This window comes from Cynocephalus volans, chromosome 6 (assembly GCF_027409185.1).
Source record: "Cynocephalus volans isolate mCynVol1 chromosome 6, mCynVol1.pri, whole genome shotgun sequence".
Taxonomy (NCBI): domain Eukaryota; kingdom Metazoa; phylum Chordata; class Mammalia; order Dermoptera; family Cynocephalidae; genus Cynocephalus; species Cynocephalus volans.
In genome coordinates this window covers 68,835,937-68,861,075 of record NC_084465.1, presented here as the reverse complement: position 1 = coordinate 68,861,075, position 25,139 = coordinate 68,835,937, and the positions used below count along the sequence as shown (strand labels likewise).

General features: G+C 40.1%; 1 protein-coding gene across 1 annotated transcript in view; it reads right to left on the bottom strand.

The window, feature by feature from the left end:
* Positions 1-1,056: 1,056 nt before the first annotated feature.
* ASB4 (ankyrin repeat and SOCS box containing 4) overlaps positions 1,057-25,139 on the bottom strand; it is an 81,371-nt gene continuing 57,288 nt past the window's right edge. The window contains exons 4-5 of the mRNA XM_063099883.1: positions 4,344-4,457; positions 1,057-3,257 (exon numbers count right to left, since the gene is read on the bottom strand). Coding sequence (XP_062955953.1) covers positions 3,069-3,257; positions 4,344-4,457 — 303 coding nt within the window. The 3' untranslated portion in view covers positions 1,057-3,068. The remainder of the gene's footprint in view (positions 3,258-4,343; positions 4,458-25,139) is intronic.

Genomic DNA, 25,139 nt, shown 5'->3' with positions numbered 1-25,139 from the left:
TTCACAAAACAATCCTATAAAAGTCCTGTGAGGTAGGTACCATTATTATTCACATTTCACAAATGAAGAAACTGAGGCATGAAGCAGGTGTGTCATTTTCCCTAAATTATGGATCATATAAGGGTGGGAGCCAGAGTACGAGCCCAGACAGACAGGCACCAGAGCCAAAACTTTGAACATCTACTCTAATGCACCTGCTTATCATCCTAAAGAAAGTAACAAGGAATTCCTTACAGGTACTAGCAATGGTGTTTGTGTTTCAAAGAAAATAAGCAAATAGTTGGATTCTTTTTTAAAAGTTTTGTAAGTGAAACAGCTTAGAACATTGTGAGTTCCTCACAATCAGATTAGTTATAAAAATATGCCTTAGCTGCCTTTTCCAACACTGATGACCTACTGCAAATGGTTTGTTGCTTTTTTTAATCCCTACAATCATCTGTTGACTAGTATGTTTTTATCAGAACCCACTGGGTTCAGAATAGAAGGACAAAGATGTAACACTTAGTGATTAAAAAGCAGAACACAAGTGTGTCTGTTTCCTGAGGACAGAAAACTGGATAGGTGGTCATTTCCTCATATCAAAGATTCTTCCTCTCATGCAACTCATAGAAGAGAGATTTTTTTTTTTTTCTTCATGATACTAGATGTCAATTTACAGAAAGTCCTCCCAGAAGATAACAAAGATATCATGAGAATATAATGTCCTCTGTGGCTTAGCCCAGAGTTGAGTGGATGGTGAGAATGAAGAGGAATGAAAAACCCCAGGATGACAGAGATGGTGGGAGGCAGAAGAGAATGATTGAGTGCAATTTCTTTATTACTACTTACATGCTCATTCCAATAGCAATCGCCTGCTGTTGTATTTATGTTTCAGACACATTTATCCTTTACTTTCTTCTGAAACCCTCATTTATTATAAGCACAATTCCCCATTCTCTTTTTCTTTCTAAATGTTGAAGAAAACAATGAAACATATAGAGTTCTTCAGTCTCATTGCTGAAAAGTCTAAGTTGGGTTAGGAAAAAGAGTCTCACTGGTAAATAAACAACTCAGAGATGAAAGGAAATAGAAGAGCTTTATTCGAGTTTTCTCAATACAAGGTCAAATATGAGAAAAAATCACTTTAAATCCACATATAAACAATTCAAAACAAGTAGCTGTGTATTATATGCTAGATTAACACAAATACTTAAGCATGAACAAACTAATTGAGAAACGTTTTTCTTTCCCATGCTTGCCCCAAGGCTATGCCTCACAGATTATTCTGCCAGAACACTCCTTAAGACAGAGGGAAGCACGCAATCCTCCAAGTTCTAAGACATGTTCTAATGTCACTTGCTGCGAGCAAACTACTTTTTGAAGGATCATGTTTAATATGAATAATTCATACACATTCAGCATTCTGTTCCATGATATAGCTCTTGTTTTAGTACAAAACATTTCCCCCAAAATATTTGAGTAAAACTGCAACTTAAGAAAGACTATCGTATCCACCTATGGTTTTTCCTACACAGCACCAGGAGTAAGAGAACCCCAGCTTAGATGCACAGTCTAGGTGACAGCCTAGTGGAGTACTTAACATGATTGCTATTCGTTCAGACATTCAAAGTTAAACAAGATGGAGAACTACGCAGATAAAAGAAACCTGCTCACAACTGGCAAATAGTATTCGTTTGTACTTAATTACTTTTGCTTTAACCCCTAAGAAGCGATGTTAAGAGAAAATGAGCTTATCTAAAGGTGATTAGCAAGAACAAAAAAGTTTCACAAAGTTGGCCTCATAAACCAAAGGCCCAAAGGTTAATCATCTACACTTCTCTTTCTGCAAACCACTAACTAGCAAGCCTGGTTAACACACTTCAAGTTTCTCAAACTTTTACCATTTCTAAAAAGCCTTTCTATTTACTTTCTGTAGCCAGCCATTATTAGCAAAATGCTCCTTAACTTTTAGCTAAAATGCTTGGAAATGTCAGTCTGCTGCATAAAAAGACCAGAGTAATCAACTAAGTCTTTCACATACTTTCTTTTATTTGTTTTCCTAAACTTCCTTGTCACATCCATGGGAGCTATTAAGTTTGCCATATTTTTCTCAAGGAGTCTGAGAAAGCTCTAAACAGGAAACCATGCTAAACTAAAACACTATCCAGGTGTTTGGAGAAACGTAAATAAATATAATTACCCTAACAATAGCAGGAGTTCCCTCTACTTTACGCAATCCCTTCACTCTCTAACTTCATGCTTGAAAGAAAAATCACACTTCGTGTCAGAACACGACTTTGAAAGGCAAGCATTAAAAATGAGTCTGCACCTGTACCCTCGCCCCGTCACTTCACATTGCAGTTACCTGCTTGTGTGTCTGGATCCTCTGCTAAATGGTGAGATCCTGGAGGGCAGGAGCCACATTGGACTCGTCTTTGCATCTCCAGTCTCTAGCTCAATGACTGTGTGTCAAAATGTCCATCTTTGCCTACTAAGCGGACGGTCTTTCTCATTTCTAATTTGACTCAAAGATCTCCTTGCTTTGACGATGCTCATGTACTTTCTTCACTAAAATAACTTGAGGAGCTTGGTTTGGGAAGTAGGACTTTGCAAAACTAGTGATAGTAATTACTGCTAAGTAGTAATAAGGAGAAGATAGCGCGTTTAAGAGGCCAATCACAAAGCCTGCTTGCTATATCGCAAACTGAACAGTAATGTAAACTTATTACTGATAAGATAGAGAATGAGATTGGTTCTAAGAAAACATGGGTCCCATTTCAGATGAGATAATACATGAAAAGATTTACAAAAATATATCAGGCACCTAATAAGAGCGTTATATATATCAGTTATTATTGTTATATCAGTACCTTCTGGATGCATTCTTGTCTTTGAAAATTCTTTAACTTACTTCTTGTTTATTTCCCCTCACCATGATACTCTAGGATTAATGATATAGTGTTTGTAAAGTGTTTTTGAAATCCCTAAAGTGTTATAATCAACCCAAGTACCATCTTATTTATGCAAACCGTGTCTACCCAGCAAGTCAACTTAAATATCTAGGATTGGGAACTGCTGTCTCATAAGACTTAATAAATGATTCCCTCTGGCTCTAAAAGCAAGTACTTTTTCAATGACAATGGGAGGGCAAGCAAAGGAATTGCTCGGTGGCATCTGTTGTGCAGCGCTCTTCGAATGGCACATCTCGATAAATGCATGAGAGTCCTTGGAGAGTTACAACACACGGTGAAGAGAGAGTGGTAAAAATCCCAGTATCTCTGCAAAGGAAGGCAAGACATGTTGACATGAGAAAGACCCCATGGTTTACATCAATAAAAATCAAAAAAGATGCATTTAGTCCCTACTTTACAAATAATGGCAGCTTTCTAGGGTCTTTGGCAGTGAGACAACTAAAGATGAAACTGAGATTAGGAGATAAGAGGTAATATATAAGGAGAAAGGAAGGGACATAATACTGTACAATTCAGAACACAGGAAAAGAGATGAAATATGCTTGTGTGAACTGCCTGGACTAGTCTAAATCAAAACAGAAATTTCAGATTAATCTAAATTTTATTATATGCCCTTTATATGTGGGGTGTGACCCATATATTCAGGTAGTTAATGGAAGCGGAGGATTGATGAAGCCCAGTCAGATTAAGTAACTTTTAAAGGTAAGATCTGGCACTTACACTGTTAAAATTCTTTTTTAAATAAAGGTAAAGTAGCTATCAAGCAGCAGAATAAGATTGCACCTAAGCCATCAGCCTCCACGCCCAGTGAACTTTGCACTCCATGCCTGGAGCCTCTCCTTGTGCTGGAGACATCTTTGGCTTCTAAAACCAAGGACAGAATGTTCAGTGGGAAGGACTGTTTACAAAGGTAGCAAAATACCTAAGTCCACAATTGAGGACTTGGCTCTACCACTGGCTTTCTGTATATTCCATCACAGGGTTTTTAATCTGTTTCCTGTTTAATAACTACTTCAAGATAGTTAAAAGTGAGTGATATAATCAAAACACTTTAATGTTCTGATAAAAATTCTATATGAGCAATCCCAAATATTATCATTTAATTCATCTGAATTGATGGGGAGAAAGTAAAACTGCCACCCTTATATACTTATTCAACTTGCCCTTACCTTAGATGGAGAAATTCCTTGGTACACTCCCTAATGCCACATACTTGAGGGAACTATTTACTCTCACATCTGCATTTTATAACCCTTTGTCATATTGCATTTGAATAAGCTTTAAAACCAATTGTCAAACCAATTTTTTAAATTAGAATTTTCTGCACTTTTATCACAGTCTGGAAGGAAGTACTTGATCATGAGAACCATAGGAAGTGGATTGATCATTTACCTCCAAGTCATCATCAGGGATAGCTCTTCTCCACTTTATGTTCCACCTGATGTGTTCATAGGCATTGACGACAACTTCGATTGCTTTGGGACAAGAGTGACAAGCCTGTATCACCTGCAGAGGAAGCACAGAGATTCATTTGTCCAATGCACACAGATGATTCATTCATTCTGCTGAGACATCCAAGGATTCACGGACGTATTTGGCTCCCTGGATCCCTGAAATGCTTTAGAGAAGTCTTGTGCCTTTTGGTATTCAATCACGCTGTCAGCCCCCATGGCTGATGGGCAAATTAATAAAATCAGACTAACTTCCTTCACCATTCAGAAGCAAACGAAAATGAGGGGCTAACAAAAAGGAGGAACCTGAAGAATTTTTTGCCTGCTCATGATCAAAGCAATTTTGAGAGAGGCTGGTCTCAATATGTACTTCCAGCTGCCTGAGAAGCTCTTCCACCTATACAGAAAATTTTATTATCAAAAAGCTGAATGTTAGTAATCCAAGAATTTAGGTCTGCAGGCGACCACGAGGTAAAGCAAATGATAAAGTAACATGCACATTGACCAAAGTTACCTTCCCAGTGCAACGCCTGAAGAGAACTGGTATCACATACCAAACCACGTGCACTGGTATTTTAACTTTCATCAACAAATAAAAGCTGATGTGAAATTTAATTATTCGATTAGCATACTCCGCCCAACAGTTCAATGACCAACCAACAAAACTGAAAAGCTGAGTTAAGGTGGCCAGCATTTTCCTCAGGAGAGAAAAAGATTTAGACCAAACTGGATGACTATATACTTAACCAACCTTTGAGGTAGCCATGAAGTTTGAACCTAACTGATCGATCGATCAGTGTTTATTTGGTTATGAGTTTAGGGATATATAAGAGTACTTCAAAAAGTCTGTGGAAAAATAGATCTAAAAGATAATATAAATCTTTCCATAAACTTTTCAAAGTACTCTTGTATAAGAAATACTCGAAAAGTAAAACACATTGGTTTCTGGTGAGAGGTTTATCATAAGAATAAGAGGCAAACACACATACGTAAAACAAGACCAGGGTTGACAAATGGTGAGTCTGTATATTTAAGTGTTAGGTTATACAGTTTAAAAAATCGGAACTATAGAAACACCTAGAGAGAGAGCTGAGTGGGCTGGGGCTAGGCAGGAAAGATTTCTTGGAGGAGATGAGATCAGCTTTAGATCCTGGATGGTGGAAAGGTCTGCGGGGTGTGCGTGCAGCCATGCCTGCTTGTGTGCATCAGTGTACCTATCTGCATGTGCAGCCTCAGCAACTGGGGCAATGATGTTGAAGAAAAGGTACTTCAAGGGGTACAGAAAAAGAACAGCTTAGTTTTTCCCCTTTCGCCTGTCCACACAAACCCACTCCCTGGAACATTTCTTCTCCACTCCTGGCATGACACCTTAGTAAGAACCTGCACCAGTGTCTAGTTAATTTCTAATAACAAAAAGCCCTCCAGTCATTCTAGATACAAGAAAATGTCATTTCAGTAATAAAAATGTCTATTTTAATTGAATAATTTAAACTCCAAATTTTATTCAAAGTAAAAGAGTCCTGTCTCCCTTAGCCCGGGCCTGCTCCAGGCTGAAAGCCTACAGTGGGAAAGGAGGTATTTTGGATGTGGGATAATAGAAAATACATGAGGGACTTCAAAAAGTTCATTTTTGTATTATCCTTTAATAAAAAACATTTGTATTATCTTTTAATTCTATTTTTCCATGAACTTTTTGAAGTCCCTTCATATTTTGTCTTTGCCCCAAGTTCCTGGTACAGAGCTCCTAAAACCCTTAAGATTTCTGGAATGAGATCAAATACGTGGAGGTTTCAAGATGGCAGTGGCTGCGGCGGTTGGCACGGAGTAGCTGAGGTGGAAAAGGCGGCCACTGGGCCTCAGGCAGCCGGGAAACTTGTGGACCTTCCTCTTGCCATCTCTTAAGGGAGGACCGCTAGTGCTGGCCGGTCGTGGGGGGTGACCACCACTTTGCCCCCGGCAGGAGAGGCTGCCTCATTTACAGGCAACAGCTTTGAAGTGTGGAGCAGGAAAAGAACTGTTTCTTAGCTGCAAAAGCGAGTCTTGAAACAGGGAACACGGCGCCAGGGCTGCTGTGGATGCAGCCAGGATCCCGGAGGCCGGGGCCGCGCTGAAGGCGGCCAGCTGCCCTATTCAGGATCCGAGGTTTCAGGCCGGCATTAAAGAAGATTCCTGGGAGCGCCCGAGCGGCGCCGCGACTGAACAGCCCGAGGCGGCAGCGGCCGAGAACGGGGAAGGTGGCAAACCAGAGGCAGAGAGTGAGCCCCTGACCTGGCACAGCCCGGTGAGTGACCCCTGGCCCAGCCCTGTTCGGGGGGCTGACGCCCACCCGGCTCCCGCCTGCATCACCGGTACACTCACCGACCCGGGGCTGCCTCCATTTTCCCAGGTGCTGGCAGCTCCGCCTGGCTCGACCTTCACTGAGCCTTCCCACTTGCTTGGCCCAGCGCGGGGCTTTCTGGAGCCTGCGGGCAGGCCTCCCCTCCCACTCCCTCCGTGGTTCTCTGGCGGGGCTGGTGGCGTGGGGCGTCCCCAGCCAGTGTTGGGAGGGCAAGGAAGTACGGGCGGGCCGACTGTCACTCCACCACACCCTGGACACCAGCCCCCGGTAAACTTCCTGTTACTGGGAAGCAGATACCATCTCTGCGGCCACCAGTTTGGAAAAAAGCCTAACCAATTTCTGGTTGGGAATAGTATGGTAGGAGAGTTCCCAGGTCCGCTTGAACCTGCTTGAGAGCTGGCTACAGGTGGGCGCTAGATTCGGTCTATGCCGGGGGGATACAAAGGTGAACGAGTCCCGAGAAAGATCTACACAGTGCTACCAAGGCACCCAGAGCGACCGGTCGTCTGTGCCTACCAGAAACCTGGTAGACTTCCTGGGCGAGGCGGTGCCGAGCAGGGTCTTGAAGGCCCAGCTGATAGACGAGGGTTGCAGAAGATACGCCCCAGCCCAGCACAGTGCACACAGAGTGGGGAGACGTGCAGCCAGGGAGGCGGAGACTCGACAGAAACCACACACCCGGTGGGGTCGCCACTGCACGATCCAACAGCCTGGGCCAGAGCACACGGAACAGGGAGAAGTCCTACACAGGAAGTGAAAGCTCAACAGAGCTCACATACCCTGTGGTACGTGATCCACCAGCCCAGCAGAGTCCAAGCTGACCAGAAAGGTGGCTCCCCAGAGAGGCCCAAGACCCGAGGCAACCACACACACAAGACACTAGAGACCAACTGAGCAGTCACGGAGGTAGCCATACCAAATTGGCAACCACAGCAACATCCTAGTTAGTCATTAGTCTCAACCTGGTGAACTGTGAAACCCCCTGCCACAATGAATAAACATCAAAAAAAAGATACCAGAAATACAAAAAATCAAGAAAGTACACCACCAAAAGTTAATAAATCTCAAACTCTAGATCCTATAGAACAAGAAGCCCTTGAAATGGCTGACAAGGAATTTCGAGTGATAATTCTAAGGAAACTGAATGAGATACAAGAAAACTCAGCTAGACATCATGATGAAATGAGGAAAAGTATACAGGATCTGAAAGAGGAAATGTACAAGGAAATCGATGTCCTGAAAAAAAATGTAGCAGAACTTGCTGAACTGAAGAAGTTATTCAGTGAAATAAAAAACACAACGGAGAGTTTAACCAGCAGGCTTGTTGAAGTTGAAGAGAGAACCTCTGAACTTGAAGATGGGCTGTTTGAAATAACACAAGCAGACAAAAAGAAAGAAAAAAGAATCAAGGACATTGAAGAAAATCTGAGAGAGATATCAGACAACCTTAAGCGCTCAAATATCCGAGTCATGGGTATTCCAGAAGGGGAGGAAAATGGAGATTCCATTGAAAACATATTCAACAAAATGGTGGCAGAAAACTTCCCAGGTATAGGAAAAGTCACAGATCTTCAGATCCAGGAAGCTCAACGATCTCCAAATGTATTCAACCCAAAAAGGCCTTCTCCAAGACATGTCATAGTCAAATTGGCAAAACTCAGAGACAAAGAGAGAATCTTAAAAGCTGCAAGAGAGAAGCGTCAAATCACCTATAAGGGAGCCCCAATCAGGCTAACATCAGACTTTTCATCACAAACCCTAAAAGCTAGAAAGGAATGGGATGATATTTTCAAAATACTAAAAAACAAAGATTGCCAGCCAAGAATACTCTACCCTGCAAGGCTATCCTTCCAAAATGAAGGGCAAATAGTATATTTCTCAGACAAACAAAAACTGCGGGAGTTCACTACCACACGACCACCCTTACAAGAAATCCTCAAGGGAGTACTGGGTGTGGTTCCTGAAAAATAACTACCACTGCCATAAAAAACCCAAGAAAAGTCAATACACAGTAGTATAATAAAAATGGCATTCATTAAGAGAAAACAAGCAAACAAAAATGCTATCTACCATCTAAGGAACCAACAAACACAGAAACCAAACAGTAAATCAGAAAGCAAGGAACAAAAGACACCTAAGACAACCAAACAACCAATAAAATGCTAGGAATAAATCAACACCTTTCAATAACAACTCTTAATGTAAAAGGCTTAAATTCCCCCATCAAAAGACACAGACTGGCTGACTGGATCAAAAAGGAGGACCCAACTATATGCTGCCTACAAGAGACCCACCTCACCCATAAAGATTCACACAGACTAAGAGTGAAAGGATGGAAAAAGATTTACCATGCAAACAGAAAAGAAAAACAAGCTGGAGTAGCTATTCTTATATCTGACAAAATAGACTTTAAACTAAAAACCATAAAAAGAGACAATGAGGGACACTACTTAATGATAAAAGGACTGATCCATCAAGAAGACATAACAATCATAAATATGTATGCACCCAATGTTGGAGCAGCCAGATTTATAAAACAAACTCTATTAGACCTAAAGAAGGAAATAGACACTAATACCATAATAGCAGGGGACCTGAGCACCCCACTGTCAATATTAGACAGATCATCTAGGCAAAGAATCAGTAGAGAAACACAAGATCTAAACAAGACTCTAGACCAATTGGAATTGGCAGATATCTACAGAACATTCCACCCAACAACCTCAGAATATTCATTCTTCTCACCAGCACATGGATCGTTCTCCAGGATAGATCACATATTAGGTCACAAATCAAGTCTCAATAAATTCAAAAAAATTGATATTATCCCATGTATCTTCTCAGACCACAATGGATTAAAGCTAGGAATTAATAAAAAACGAAACTCTGGAAACTACACAAACACATGGAAATTAAACAGCATTCTACTTAATGACATATGGGTCCAAGAAGAAATCAAGCAGGAAATCAAAAAATTTATTGAAACTAATGAAAACAATGATACATCATACCAAAACTTGTTGAATGCTGCAAAAGCAATATTGAGGGGGAAATTTATTGCATTAAACGCTCACTTCAGAAGAATGGAAAGATGGCAAGTGAACAACCTAACACTTCACCTTAAAGAACTAGAAAAACAAGAACAATCCAAACCTAAAGTTAGCAGACGGAAAGAAATCATTAAGATCAGAGCAGAACTGAATGAAATTGAAAACCAGAAAACAATTCAAAAGATCAAAGAATCAAAAAGTTGGTTTTTTGAAAAGATAAATAAAATTGACAAACCATTAGCATGGCTAACAAAAAAAAAGAAGACAGAAGACTCAAATAACAAAAATTAGAAAGGAAAAAGGTGATATTACAACTGATTCATCTGAAATACAAGGAATCATTCGAGACTACTATAAACAACTATATGCCAACAAATTTGAAAATCTGGAGGAAACGGATAAATTTCTGGACACACACCAGCTCCCAAAACTGAACCATGAAGACGTAGAAAATTTGAACAGACCAATAACAATAAAGGAGATTGAAGCTGTTATCAGAAGGCTCCCAACAAAAAAAAGCCCAGGACCAGATGGGTTTACAGCAGAATTTTGCCAAACATTCAAAGAGCAATGGACACCGATTCTTTACAAACTATTCCAAAAGATTGAAACAGACGCAAATCTCCCAAACTCATTCTATGAAGCAAATATCATCCTGATACCAAAACCAGGTAAAGATATAACCAAAAAAGAAAACTACAGGCCGATATCCTTGATGAATATAGATGCAAAAATCCTCACTAAAATACTAGCAAACAGAATACAGCAACACATACGTAAAATTATTCATCACGATCAAGTGGGATTCATCCCAGGGATGCAAGGTTGGTTCAACATACGCAAATCAATAAATGTGATACACCATATTAATAAAGTCAAACACAAGGACCATATGATCATCTCTATAGATGCTGAAAAAGCATTTGATAAAGTTCAGCACTCATTCATGACAAAGACCCTCTATAAGTTAGGTATAGAGGGAAAGTATCTCAACATAATTAAAGCCATATATGCCAAACCCACTGCCAATATCATTCTGAATGGGCAAAAGCTGAAAGCTTTTCCTTTAAGAACAGGAACTAGACAAGGATGCCCACTCTCACCACTCCTATTCAACATAGTGTTGGAAGTACTAGCCAGAGCAATCAGAGAAGAGAAGGAAATAAAGGGCATCCAGATTGGAAAAGATGAAGTCAAACTGTCCCTGTTTGCAGATGACATGATCCTATATCGAACAGCCTAAAACCTCTACAAAAAAACTGTTGGAATTGATAAATGATTTCAGCACAGTAGCAGGATATAAAATCAACACACAAAAATCAGTAGCATTTCTTTTCTCCAATAGTGAACATGCAGAAAGAGAAATCAAGAAAGCCTGCCCATTTACAATAGCCACCAAAAAAATAAAATACTTAGGAATTGAGTTAACCAAGGAGGTGAAAAATCTCTATAATGAGAACTACAAACCACTGCTGAGAGAAATTAGAGAGGATACAAGAAGATGGAAAGATATTCCATGCTCTTGGATTGGAAGAATCAACATAGTGAAAATGTCCATACTACCCAAAGTGATATACAAATTCAATGCCATCCCCATCAAAATTCCAAAGACATTTTTCTCAGAAATGGAAAGAACTCTCCAGACATTTATATGGAACAATAAAAGACCACGCATAGCCAAAGCAATGCTAAGCAAAAAAAATAAAGCTGGAGGCATAACTCTACCTGACTTTAAGCTATACTACAAAGCTATAATAACCAAAACAGTATGGTACTGGCATAAAAACAGACACACTGACCAATGGAATAGAATAGAGAATCCAGAAATCAACCCACACACTTACTGCCATCTGATCTTTGACAAAGGCACCAAGCCTATTCACTGGGGAAGGGACTGCCTCTTCAGCAAATGGTGCTGGGATAACTGGATATCCATATGCAGAAGAATGAATCTAGATCCATACCTCTCACTGTATACTAAAATCAACTCAAAATGGATTAAGGATTTAAATATACACCCTGAAACAATAAAACTTCTTAAAGAAAACATAGGAGAAACACTTCAGGAAATAGGACTGGGCACAGATTTCATGAATACTACCCCAAAAGCACGGGCAACCAAAGGAAAAATAAACAAATGGGATTATATCAAACTAAAAAGCTTCTGCACAGCAAAAGAAACAATTAATAGAGTTAAAAGACAACCAACAGAGTGGGAGAAAATATTTGCAAAATATACATCTGACAAAGGATTAATATCCAGAATATATAAGGAACTCAAACAACTTTACAAGAAAAAAACAAGCAACCCAATTAAGAAATGGGCAAAAGAGCTAAGTAGGCATTTCTCTAAGGAAGATATACAAATGGCCAACAGACATATGAAAAAATGCTCAACATCACTCAGCATCTGGGAAATGCAAATCAAAACCACATTGAGATACCATCTAACCCCAGTTAGGATGGCTAAAATCCAAAAGACTCTGAACGATAAATGCTGGCGAGGTTGCGGAGAAAAAGGAACTCTCATACATTGTTGGTGGGACTGCAAAATGGTGCAGCCTTTGTGGAAAATGGTATGGAGGTTCCTCAAACAACTGCAGATAGATCTACCATACGACCCAGCTATCCCACTGTTGGGAATATACCCAGAGGAATGGAAGTCATCAAGTCGAAGGTATACCTGTTCCCCAATGTTCATCGCAGCACTCTTTACAATAGCCAAGAGTTGGAACCAGCCCACATGTCCATCATCGGATGAGTGGATACGGAAAATGTGGTATATCTACACAATGGAATACTACTCAGCTATAAATACGAATTAAATACTGCCATTTGCAACAACATGGATGGACCTCGAGAGAATTATATTAAGTGAAACAAGTCAGGCACAGAAAGAGAAATACCACATGTTCTCACTTATTGGTGGGAGCCAGAAATTAATATATAAATTCACACACACACACACACACACACACACACACAGACACACAAAACCGGGGGCGGGGGAAGAAGATATAACAACCACAATTACTTGAAGTTGATACGACAAGCAAACAGAAAGGACATTTTGGGGGGGGAAGGGGGGAGGGAGAAGGGAGGGAGGTTTTTGTGATTGGGAGCAATAATCAGCCACAATGTATATCGACAAAATAAAATAAAATTTTAAAAAATAATAATAATAAATAAATAAATATCAAATACGTGGAAAGTAATTGCTCTTGTGACAAAGCACTTTTATCTGAAATTCAGATGTTCATTCAATGTCATTTTAGTTCCATTTTCTACAGATAATTTTAAATAAAATCTAACTAAATAGTGTTCACTAAAAAAAAAAAAAAAGAAAAAAAAAATTTCTGGAATGATAGGAGCATCTTTGGTTAATGGTAACAAGCTCCTTTCAACCAGAAAGACCAAGCCTTGACTAGAGGGTTGGAATTCTCAACCCCCCCACACCCCCAAAAAAGAAAGAGGAATTGCAGTTTGAATCTGATCAGCAGTGGCCAATGACTTCATCAATCTTACCTATGCAATGAAACCTCCATAAAAATCTGGAATGACTGGGTTCGGGGAGCTTCTGGTTTGGTGAACACAGCAGAGTGCTGGGAGGGTGGTGTGCCTCGAGAGAGCATGGACACTCTGCACCGACCCTTCCCCCACTTACCTTGCCTTGTGCTTTTCTTCCATTTGGCTGTTCCTGAGTCATATCCTTTATAATAAACCAATAAACCAGTACTAGTATGTAAAATGCTATCCTTAGTTCTGTGAGTCATTCTAAGAAATTATCAAGCCCAAGGAGGAAGTCATGGAAACCTCTGAATTTGCAGTTGGCTTGGCAGAAATGTGGGTAGCCTGGGCAACCCCATTTGCAGCTGGCATCTAAAATATAAGCCGTCTCGAGAGCATGCCCAGGATCCTAAGGCAGGAGCTGAGGGACAGCTCTCCACCCCTCTCCCTGGCTGGGATCACGCAGGCAAGAAACAGAGGATGCCCTGGGTCAAAGGCAGGAGCTGAAGGCAGCCCCCTCCGCAAAGAAACAGGCAAGGAGCACTCAAAAACACCACTTCCTCGTGGGTGGCCTGCAACAGCCACCACCACAGACACGGCTGCTGCGAAAGCAGCTCAATGCCACAGCAGTAGTCACAGCTACTGTTCAGGTGGCCCACCAGACACCCAACTGCAGTGACAGAAGGAGACTCACCAGCAGAGACCAGAAAAAGAAGAGCACATCTCTCTCCTCAAAGCCCACTCCAGTGTAATAAAGATGCAACTGGTCTACCATGCCCCTGCTGTTATTTCTGATTTTAGTAATTTCTGTCTTCTCTCTTGTTTTCTTGGTCAGTCTAGATAAAGGTTTGCAAATTTTCTTGATTCTTTTAAAGAATCAAAAAAAAAAAAAGACTAATAAGCAGTCTACAGAGCACCACTGATGTAAATATTTTAGTGAAACATTAACTTTATATCATTCTTTTAGGGTACATAATCTTTATATATATTGTGTAACTTGTTAAATATGTAACTGTCATTCACCTTCTTTGACAGACTTTGTGACGGGAGATTGAAATCAAGGTCAAAACTCATTTCTCATTATGATCCAGTTTTTTTTTCTTTACTTTATTTCTTTTCTGCATCTCTTTTGACAGTTTTGCATTTTCTGAATCAGACAGTTAAGAACATTTTTGTTTTCAAGAGTTCATCATAATACATTTCTATATTATCAAATTTGGAAAAAAAAAGCAGGACACAAAATTAAACATACTGGGCTATTACAAGTCTGTCAAAAAACGCATGTGAAAGAAGACAGTGATACTCAAAACAATCATTGTTATACAGTGTGACGGGATTATGGATGGTATTTTTGCCTTGTCTAAATTTATCAACTTATTGTAATATTGTATTTTGCTTTGTACAGTTATAATTTTTATAATTAAAAAATAAATTTATACTCAAAAAAAAAGTATGAGCATTCTCTTGGGACTGAGCCTGTCACCTATGGACTCTGACACTAACTTCAAGTAGTTAAAGTCAGAATTGAATTGAATTGAATTGTTGGACACCCAGCTGGTGTCAAAGAATGGGAGAGTTGGTTGGTGTGAGAAGAAACATCTTGGTGTGTTTCTCTATTTCCCCACCTCGTATTCTCCTCCACCCCTCCTGCCATCCACCCCTGGACTGCTCTGGGTTTAGACGAGATGGAGGGAGAGAAAAAGGGAAGCAAAGGTCTTGGCTGGTACCAACATGACCTCACACTAGCCCCCTCTACAAGTCTTCCTTTCCTCCCATGGGGAAGTTCTATAGGGAGCCCCTCAATTTGGAATACCCAATTTTCTTGATAAGGGCAATGTCTCCCTTCAGATTGGTCCCTCACAACCTTCACCCCTCCCCAGAAGCTTCTGTGTCCATCAGAACACCTCTACCTTCTTTATGCCAAGATGACCCTATCTGTGGAAGTCCTTTGGGTGTAGCCTATTTTCATTTAAAACTGACCCCAGCTGGCTCTCCAATGGGACCACAAGAGGTCCACAGGGAACCTGCATATCTGTCCCATCATCAGTGAAAGCACTCCTGACTCCCAATTAAATCACTTTTCTCTCCTTTGCCACCAGGTAAACAGCTCCAGCCATAGGCCTGCTCCTTTACGTTTTCTCACTGTGAGTTACCTATCAGTCCCATTTTTCCCTTGAAACTTCAGAAAACAAAAATCAAGCTCTCTGAGGAATCCTCTCAAATTCCCTCTCACTGGGTGTGAGATGAGGAGGAAGCCCCCTGCCCCCCCATTAGAAGTAAGACATTCCTCTGCTCTGCATTTAAACACTTTCCTCAAGGAAATTTCCTTCTTAATTTCCCAGGCTGTCTCAACCTCAACCTACAGGTGCTAGGCAAGAGACCACAAAACTGGTTTTCCCCACTTCCTTTACTAGTTCTTCATAGGTGGTCTAGCATTGCATTTTTCGGTGTAAAGTAGTAAGTGCCTAATGTCTTGGGGTCTCAGGCAAAACTGAGACAGAAAGATTATCATTTTAATACCCAGCTAAGTGTGTGAGTGTGTGTGAGAGAGTGTCTGTGTGGGTGTGTATGTGAGTGTGGGGGTGTGTGTGTGAGTGGGTGTGTATGAGTGTGAGTGGGTGTTGACAGTAAAGAGATCAAACTGAATGGAGAGCCCATCTTAGGAAAGAGCTAAAGATAAGAGCAGATAAGATGGAGCCAGATGACAGTGCACCTGGAATGCCAGTCTGAAGAACTTGGGATTGCCTTGACAGGAAATAGACTATTATATGTTCCTAAAAAGAAAAGTGTAGTGAATTGAATTATGTCCTCCCAAAATTCACTGAAGTTTGAATTGTGTCCCCCAAGTTTTAGAAATTAGAAATTTCTAAAAATTAGAAATTAGAAATTTAGCCCCCACTGTGACTGTTAAGAGGGTGAGAAATCCTATTATGGTAATTGAAAGACGGAGCCTTGAAGGGGTTATTGGATTATAGAATCATGCTGTAGTGAATGGATTGAAAACGGTGGTCAGGGGTGTGGTTCTGAGGGCTTTAAAAGGAGAGGAGAGTCTGTCACTCTCTCCCTGCTCTCTCTGCTTCCACCATCTTGCAATGTGAGAGCCCTGCATCACTGTTACCACCACCAGATGGACTTTGGACTTCCCAGCCTCAGAAACTGTAGGCAATAAATTTCATTTTCTTTATAAATCACACAGTTTCAGGTATTTTGTTATAAGCAACATAAATGGACTAACACAAAAAGGTTACAATCAATCTATGCATTCCATTCGGAAGCCTTTATTGAGCACTATGTTTAGTACTATGGCAGTAATTCTGAGAAGTTGATGGCCTGCTTTTTGTCTTGAAGGAGTTTACAACATAGTTGAAAAGACGTAGATATTTCAAAGGTTAGAGAGCAATGTAAGTCAGTAAATAATAAAAGACTAACTTAAAGATCATCAAGTGTCCCTTGAGCACCATGAGCAAAAGCACAAAGGAGAAAACAAGCATATAAAGGGCAGAGCGCAGTGAGGGGGCTGGAGGGGAGGGTGCTGAACAGCCTCGCGGGCTGACGTCAGCGCTAGTCCTGGGAATGAGGGGCGACCAAAGCTGTGAGACAGAATAAGTAGGGCTGGAGCCAGAAACCCACTGCTACGGGACCACTAAAGAGCCAGCATTTCTGAGTCTACAGAAAGCGAACCTAGGACTTCTATTTGGATGTATGGCTACCAGGGTAGGCAGGTAATTTTCCAAAACCTTGACTTTGGAAAATTGAGGCAAATTAGGCTGCTCTTTTCTTTGTAGCTGGGATGAGGATGGCAGATACATAGCTGTATGCAAAGGAGAAAGACAAAATCCGAAGCCATCTAAATGCTTCAGACATTGGTTATAAACTTCCATCATAGTATCATAGAATGTTAGATTTGCAAGGACCCTAAAGATGGTCCAATCCTCCTCAATTGAAGATGAGGACATTGAAACTTGGGTTTTGTTGAAATTTCTGAAGAATTCTCTTGTGAATGCAAAGACATTGCTAACAATTAATATGAAAATAGCATCCATCCTATAAAGACCTCCAGACACATTTTTTCTGGAAGGTTGATCCATGGAGAAGTAGGTTGGTAATCAGTTGAGGAACCCAAAATAAAAATTTAAATTAAGAGTTACCAGTACAGAGATGATAGGTGAGATTAGTCCAAGGCCTGGATGAAGAATATACTTATTCTGGAATTACAGAAACAAAAAAGGATGGAGAAATCAGAAAATTGATCATGAGGCTCTGCACATGGTTTAGGTGTCCACTCAGAAATCTGACCTCTGTGCCCTGCATTAATTCCCAAACCACACTCACTCTACATGGAAACCAACTTGGTTATGTTTAAAGAAGCAATGTCCAAATACCTTTGATTAGTCACCAAGTATTCATCACCTCCCACTTTTGCCAACACTGAAAACACAGAGAAATGGAGGCAGAGAGATGTGGCTGAGAGTTATTCTCCTCTTGTAACACATTACCTACTTTTTTTTGTTGTTGTTGTTATTTTCGTGACCGGCACTCAGCCAGTGAGTGCACCGGCCATTCCTATATAGGATCCGAACCCGCGGCGGGAGCGTCGCCGCACTCCCAGCGCCGCACTCTCCTGAGTGCGCCACGGGCTCAGCCCACACATTACCTACTTCTAATCTAGGGTTACCAGATTTAGCAAATAATAATACTACAGGCTACCCAGTTAAATTTGAATTTCAGATAGACAACAAATAATTTATAAGTATGGCTCAAATATTGCATAAGACATATTTGTACTAAAATTTACTTTTTATTTATCCAAACTTCAAATTTAATTGAGCACCCAGTATTTTATCTGGCAATCCTATTCCTGGCCTCTATTTAGAAACAGTTCAAAGTAAATTTATAGAAACAGGAATGTAATGCACTCATAGTTTAGGAGCCTAACCTTACACATTTAGTGCTTCAATCAGCACCTGGCACATTTCCCTATATTACAGGGAGATGACTTCTCACCTTTCATTAGGGTAAAAAAATTAGGTGGTTTCATATCCTAACCTTCTACAGTCTTTGCATGCACCAAGTCCAAAGCTCCCACTGCTGTCAGTTTTTGCTGACACTCTATTAAGTATTCTGTTTGCTGACAGAAGACTTGGTTCTCGAGCATAAAAGGCTCCTTTTAGCCCAGCGGCTATCTTCACTGAGCTTCCTCCAGAACTAAAAGCTTCCTCCAGAACTGAAACAGCTGGACACACCTTCTTCAGCCCTCCAAATTATTTCACCAGAAAACAACAGCAACAACAACAACAACAAAAACAAGACATAGCAAACTCAAAGTCATCACTATATATTGACTACCAAGAACCTGGACGATCCAATGACAGCAGGCTAGTGTGGACCCTGAAGGGGGAAGCTACTGCCTCCTCTTTGCTTTGCCTGCCTGGGAAACAGACGATGCCCAGTGAGCCTCACCTTCCATGAGCCTCCCTTTATAGAAGAACAATAAGATGAAAAGCTCTTTCTATGATGGTCACAGCTGGAAAGAGCTTTAGACACCTCTCCTCATCATCCCCTAGAAGCACAGATAAATATACAATCTACTTAAAAAAACAGATTCAAGGCAAGTCTCCCTGTCACTCTTCTAATCCAAGTGCCACCTCTAAGCCACTTCAGCAGAGAAATTCTAAAACTACCTCCACCCTTATATATTGATATATTTGTGTGCAGAAAGGTACTTCATAATCAAGGGGAGCTGCTCGTACCCCGGGCTTCATATACAACATTGTTCAATGGCAGGAATCATCTTTCCTCCACCAAACCCTCATGTTACCTTTCCCTGCCCTAGAAAAATGTCTTTCTTGCCCTACAAGAAAACCCAATCTTGGCTCCCTGGGGTGTCACTTCCTTCTGAATTATGCTGGGAGGGAAAAAAAATCAAATGTCCTTTTGTACGCTGGAAAGCAATTGCAGACCCTATAATTCTTTCTCCCCTCGCTTATGTAATTTATACATTGGCTTTCTGTGAAATACACCCTCTACAAATTTGCTTTGTATTTGGAAGACAGCATCTTCAGCTCTGACCTTGTTCCTTGTAAATAAGGAAACTGAATTCCCCATTCATGAGAGAATGAATCACTTTATCTTTTGGATAAATGAGTCAGTCATTTACTTGTCATAAAGATGACTTTCTCTTTGGAAAGTCGGGCTGTGGAGTAGTTGTTCTAAATCACTTTGAAACATCTGCATAGTAAATTGAATAGTTTTTCTTTAGTTTTCCATTGGAAGGGGGCCAGCTCTCTTACACAGTCTGTTTGGTAGCAACAAAAATGTCTATAATATCAGCCATCTACCAGTAGCCAACTCTATCTTAAATCTCTTTAGCATAAGGCCAAACTAGAGGAACTCGAAGGAGCAAACTAAACTGAGTAAGAAATTGCAAACTCTGGATAAAGTATTCCTTGGAATACATAATTATATGCCATTTTACAGGCTAGTGGAGTCACCAAGTAGGACTAATAGGTGAGATTCCTACACTGGACCAAGAGCACATTTTGAGAGGAGGAAGAAAGGAAATACTTTGGTTAAGCAACACTTCTGGACCCAATGAATGACTCGCCTCACTCACTGCTCAGAAAATCCTGAAAAGTTCATATTATTACCTTCACTTTTCAGATGAGGAATTGGGGGTCTGAGAGTTTAAGAGACTTGTTCAAAAATCATACAGAAAGCATATGGCCAAAGCAGGACTTATATCCATAGTCCTTACCTCCCTTGCTCGTATCTCTCAGAGAACTGCCTTTGGGAAAAGGACCTGGGGACCTCCCCAACATTCACAAGACTTCTCACTGGAGAACAGAAACTCTATTTAAAGGCCCATTCACCCTAATATGGCTCTTAAATGGGAATGAAGAAAGGGTCTTTTACTTATTTTTGCAGAGACCTATTTTAGCCAGTCAACTAGCAGTGAGTTTCAAAATACAGCTCAACATTTAGTCTCTAGGCAGAGACTCATACACACATTGTCTCTCCTGGTTGAGAAGGCCCCTACGGGTAAACTAGGCCCAGGAGCACTGATTCTTCTGTGCAACAGATATGTAATAATAATAATAATAGTCAGAGCTGTCATTTCTTCAGTGGTTAACGTGTACAAGGCACTGTACAAAATAATTCTGAAATATTATCTCGTTTAATTCTCAAAATGACCTTATGAGAAAGCTATTATTATTCATGGATCAAGTGGTAGAGGATGTGTCTCTGGCACCTTCATCCCCAGGGTCCCTCTGCATCCTTTTCTCTCGAAGGAAGGTGGCCTTAGAGCACAAATAAACACAAAATTGTGCTTGGCAAAGTGAGCTGTATTAGAGAGATTGTTTGTCTTCTGGAGATTCCACCATGAAGAATAACCAGACCCTAGTGAGATGTGTGCTGGAAAGAAAAATATGGAAGTAGGGCCATAGGACAGATGTTTACAGATTCAGGATGGGGGTTGAAGTGAGGAATTGAGGGAGAGACCACAAGGACTGAAAGCGACCCAAGAGAAAGAGGAAATAAATGTTTAGCACCGTCCTCTAGGCTCTGAGCACATTCGTGACGTGCCATGAGTGAGATCAGCTTCCTTCCGGTGAAGGACTGAGTCTGTAGATTACTGCCAAGGCATAAAGACAGGGTGTACCTACTTCACGTGGGAAGAAACCGAGGCTTGGGGAGTTTCAGTAATTTATTCAGTCACACCCTAAGTAAGTGGCAGGATCCAAGTTTGTCTGACGCTGAACTCCATGCTCCTTTATTCCTGACATGAATAGCACGGTGAGGTCTAGAATGAATGAGCTGCAGGTGACCAAGCAGAGATAAAAATTAAAAATAAGAAAAATTTCATATATAATTTAAAATACTGGGCTGTATATTCATTTCAGAGGTTGTTAATATCTGTTGTGTTAGCCACGTCCAGGATGTCGGTGTACGATTCAGAAAATGGATGCAACTTAAGCAGTAGATACTCATAGCTAAAACTTACGGGTCACTGCACTTTTAACATAAGTTGCTGACTTTTTCATAGGATTTAACTGTTTGACCTTATTTCTAACACTGCAGTATGTATAGCAGTTTTGATATGAAAATATTCCTTGAGTCCAAACTTAAGGTGAAAAAATACTTAAAAATTCAAAATTGCAAAAAACGTGAGAATTTACAACTGAGATCAATAGGAACCTTAAACAGTAGATTTCAGAGAATATTACTTCAGGCCATTTATAAAGCAGTTTTTCCTTAAAAATTATAGGGAAAATATGAGAGTTAAATTTCTTCATGATTCTTGGCCTTTTCAGACATATTTGACTAAAATCCAGAGTCAAAAATAACTAATAGCTAAAAATTTGGGAGAAATATAAAATTTGGTTTGAGAGGACAGAGAAGCTCTAGGTACAAACTAATGCAAAGATGTACTAGAATGCACATTAGCTGGTTGTAAATCATGAATAAGAAATAGAGGATTAGTTTAGGTAATTTAGCAAAAAAAAAAAAAAAAAAAAAAAAAGTTGTGGAGGAAGAGGTGGCTATAGAATCTTCCATCATGGAGATTCATAAATAGGACAAGAATACTATTCCTGCCTAGAGTCTTGAGAATTAAACAAAATGCCCTCTTCAGATCTCTTCTTGTCTTGTAATCCTAAGGTTTAATTAAGTTTCACTGGTAATATGTTATCAGAAAATAAAGCAAAAACTCCTACATCTAAAGCATAGGCCTCAGAGTCAGACAGTATGAATCAAAGTCATGATCACTAACTTTAATAGGCTTGAGTACCCAGCAATCCTATCTCATTTCCCAAGTCCATTCACTCCCCAAGATAAACATCTGACAACTTTTCTTTTATCTTCAAGCCTTCAAACCTCCTCTCCATTTCTCATTCTTCACTGAGAAAAAACAGAACTTCGATAAACTTCTGCCAACACACTATCAACATCCCTGCATCTGTGCACACAGGTGCTGCCTTCCCTCCTCTTACAGTTCATGAACTGTATGGTATCCTAAGATCAACACCTTCGTTTCTGCATAGATCCCATCCCCTGTCTCCAAATCAAGATGTCGCTCCAGGAACCACCTGCATCAAATTTTCTCCCTTTCCTGGAACATTCCAATCAGCCAACAAGCATATTGTAATATCAGCCATCATTCCCTTCCAGCTACTCCTCCATTACAAGAAAATGACTCAAAATCCTTCACTGTCTTCACTTCCTTTTCTCTCCTTTTCCTTTGAACCCATTTCAATCAACCTTTTCTCACCACATTCCACCAAAACAACTCTTGTTGAGGTACCTAATAAAGTCCATGTCTAGTCCAATGACAATTTCTCAGACCTCTTCTTATTCGAATTATCACTTACATTTGACCCAGTTGATTCCACATTCTCCTTTCTGAAATACACTCTCTTTGGTCCCAGGAAAACATTCTATTTTGATTCTCCTCCTGTCTCAAGGTCTCTCTACAAGTTCTTACAGTGATCTCTTTTATCTCCCCAATATCTAGTTGGAGTGCTCCATAGCCCAGGCCTCTGGCCACTTCTCTTCTCTCTTTTTTTTAATTCTCTTTTTTTTCCCACTGTACCTGTTTATGGGGTACAGCTGAGTAGTACTACATTGTGCATATACACCACAGTTTTTTTATCCATTCATCCATTGATGGACATTTAGGTTGATTCCATCTCTTGGCTACTGTGAGTAGTGCTGCGATGAACATGGGCGTGCAGGTGTCTTTTTGATAAATCGTTTTCGCTTTATAATAAGACAGCTGGGTGGTAGGGTAGATCTATTTTTAGTTCTCTCTGAGGAATTTCTATACTGCTTTCCACAGTAGCTATACCAATTTGTACTCCCGTACGAGAGTCCCTTTTTCTTTTCTTTCTACATTCACACTCTGGTTCATCTTATCTGGCCTCATAGATTTTATACACCATACTCATGATGAAGACTCCCAAATTTGTGTCTCCAACCAGGACCTTCTTCTGAACACCAGATTCATATACCAAAATGCCTACTTGACATCTCCACGTGGAGGGCTAGTAGGCATCCCAAGTACAGCAGAACTTAGTGTCCCTTCTAAATCAGCTCCACCTGCATCAGTCCCATTTCAGGAAATGGCCTTTTGATTCTTTCTCTTCCTTGGGCAAAAAACCTTGACGTTATCCTTGACTCCTGTCTTCTTCTCACAGCCCACAAATAATCCATCAGCAAAATTCCTGGCTCCCTCTTCAGAATATGCCAGTATCTGACACTTTTCACCACTCTCACCATTTCCACTGTGAGCTGAAGACATCATGAACTTTTGAATTGTTGCAACTTTGCCCCCTCCTTCCCCAAGAGTTATTCTACAAAAGGTGGTCAGAAGTATATTTATATTCCTTTTGGAATATAAATCAGACTTTTCTATTTCCTACTGCCTCCCCCCTTTATTTGTTTGTATATTTATTTATTTTTAGCTCCCACAAATAAGTGAGAAGATACAGTATTTCTCTTTCTGTGCCTGGCTTATTTCACTTAGTATAATTTTCTCTAAGTCCATCCATGTTGCCATGAATGGTAGTATTTCATTTTTTTTTATAGCAGAGTAGTATTCCATTGTGTAAATATACCACATTTTCCTTATCCATTCATCCAATGATGGGCATTTAGGCTGGTTCCAACTCTTGGCTATTGCAAATAGTGCTGAAATGAACATGGGAATACAGGTATCCCTTCAATATGATTTCTATTTCTCTGGGTATGTAACCAGCAGTGGAATAGCTGGGTCATATGGTAGATCTGTCTGTAATTGAGGAACCTCCATACCATTTTCCATAAAGGCTGCACCATTTTGCAGTCCCACCAACAGTGTAAGAGGGTTCCTTTTTCTCTGCATCCTTCTCAGCATTAATCATTCTCAGGCTTTCAGATATTAGCCATCCTAACTGGAGTGACATGGTATCCCAAAGTAGTTTTGTTTTGCATTTAGCAAATGCTGAGTGATGTTGAGCATTTTTTCATGTGTCTGTTGGCCATTCACATATCTTCCTTTGAAAAATGCCTGTTCAGCTCCTTTGCCCATTTTTTAATTGGGTTACTTGGTTTTTTGCTGTTAAGTTGTTTGAGTTCCTTATATATTCTGGATATTAATCCTTTGTCAAATGTATATTTTATTTTACAAATATTTTCTCTCACTCTGTTGGTTGTCTTTTCACTCTCTTAATTGTTTCTTTTGCTATGCAGAACCTTTTTAGTTTGATATAATCCCATTTCTTTATTTTTCCTTTATTGCTTGTGCTTTTGGGGTTATATTCATAAAGTCTGTACCCAATCTTACTTCCTGGAGTGTTTCCCCTATGTTTTCTTTAAGGAGTTTTACTGTTTCGGGACATATATTTAATTCCTTAATCCATTTTGAGTTTGTTTGGGTATATGGTGAGAAATATGGGTCTAGTTTCATTCTCTTACATATAAATGTCCAATTTTCCAAGCACCATTTGCTGAAGAGGAAATTTCTTCCCCAGTGTGTAGTCTTGGTGCCTTTGTCAAAGATCAGATGGCTGTAGGTGCATGGGTTGATTTCTGGATTTTCTGCTCTGTTCCATTGGTCTGTATGTCTGTTTTTATGGCAGTGCCAAGTTGTTTTGGTTACTATATCTTTGTAATATCGTTTAAAATCAGTGTTATGTCTCTAGCTTTATTTTTTTGCTCAGGATTGTTTTAGCTATTCATAATCTTTTGTTACTCCATACAAATGATAGGATTGTTTTTTTCCAATTCTGAGAAAAATATCATTGGAATTTTGAAGGGGATTGCATAGAATCTGTAGATAATTTTTGGTAGTAGGGACATTTTCACA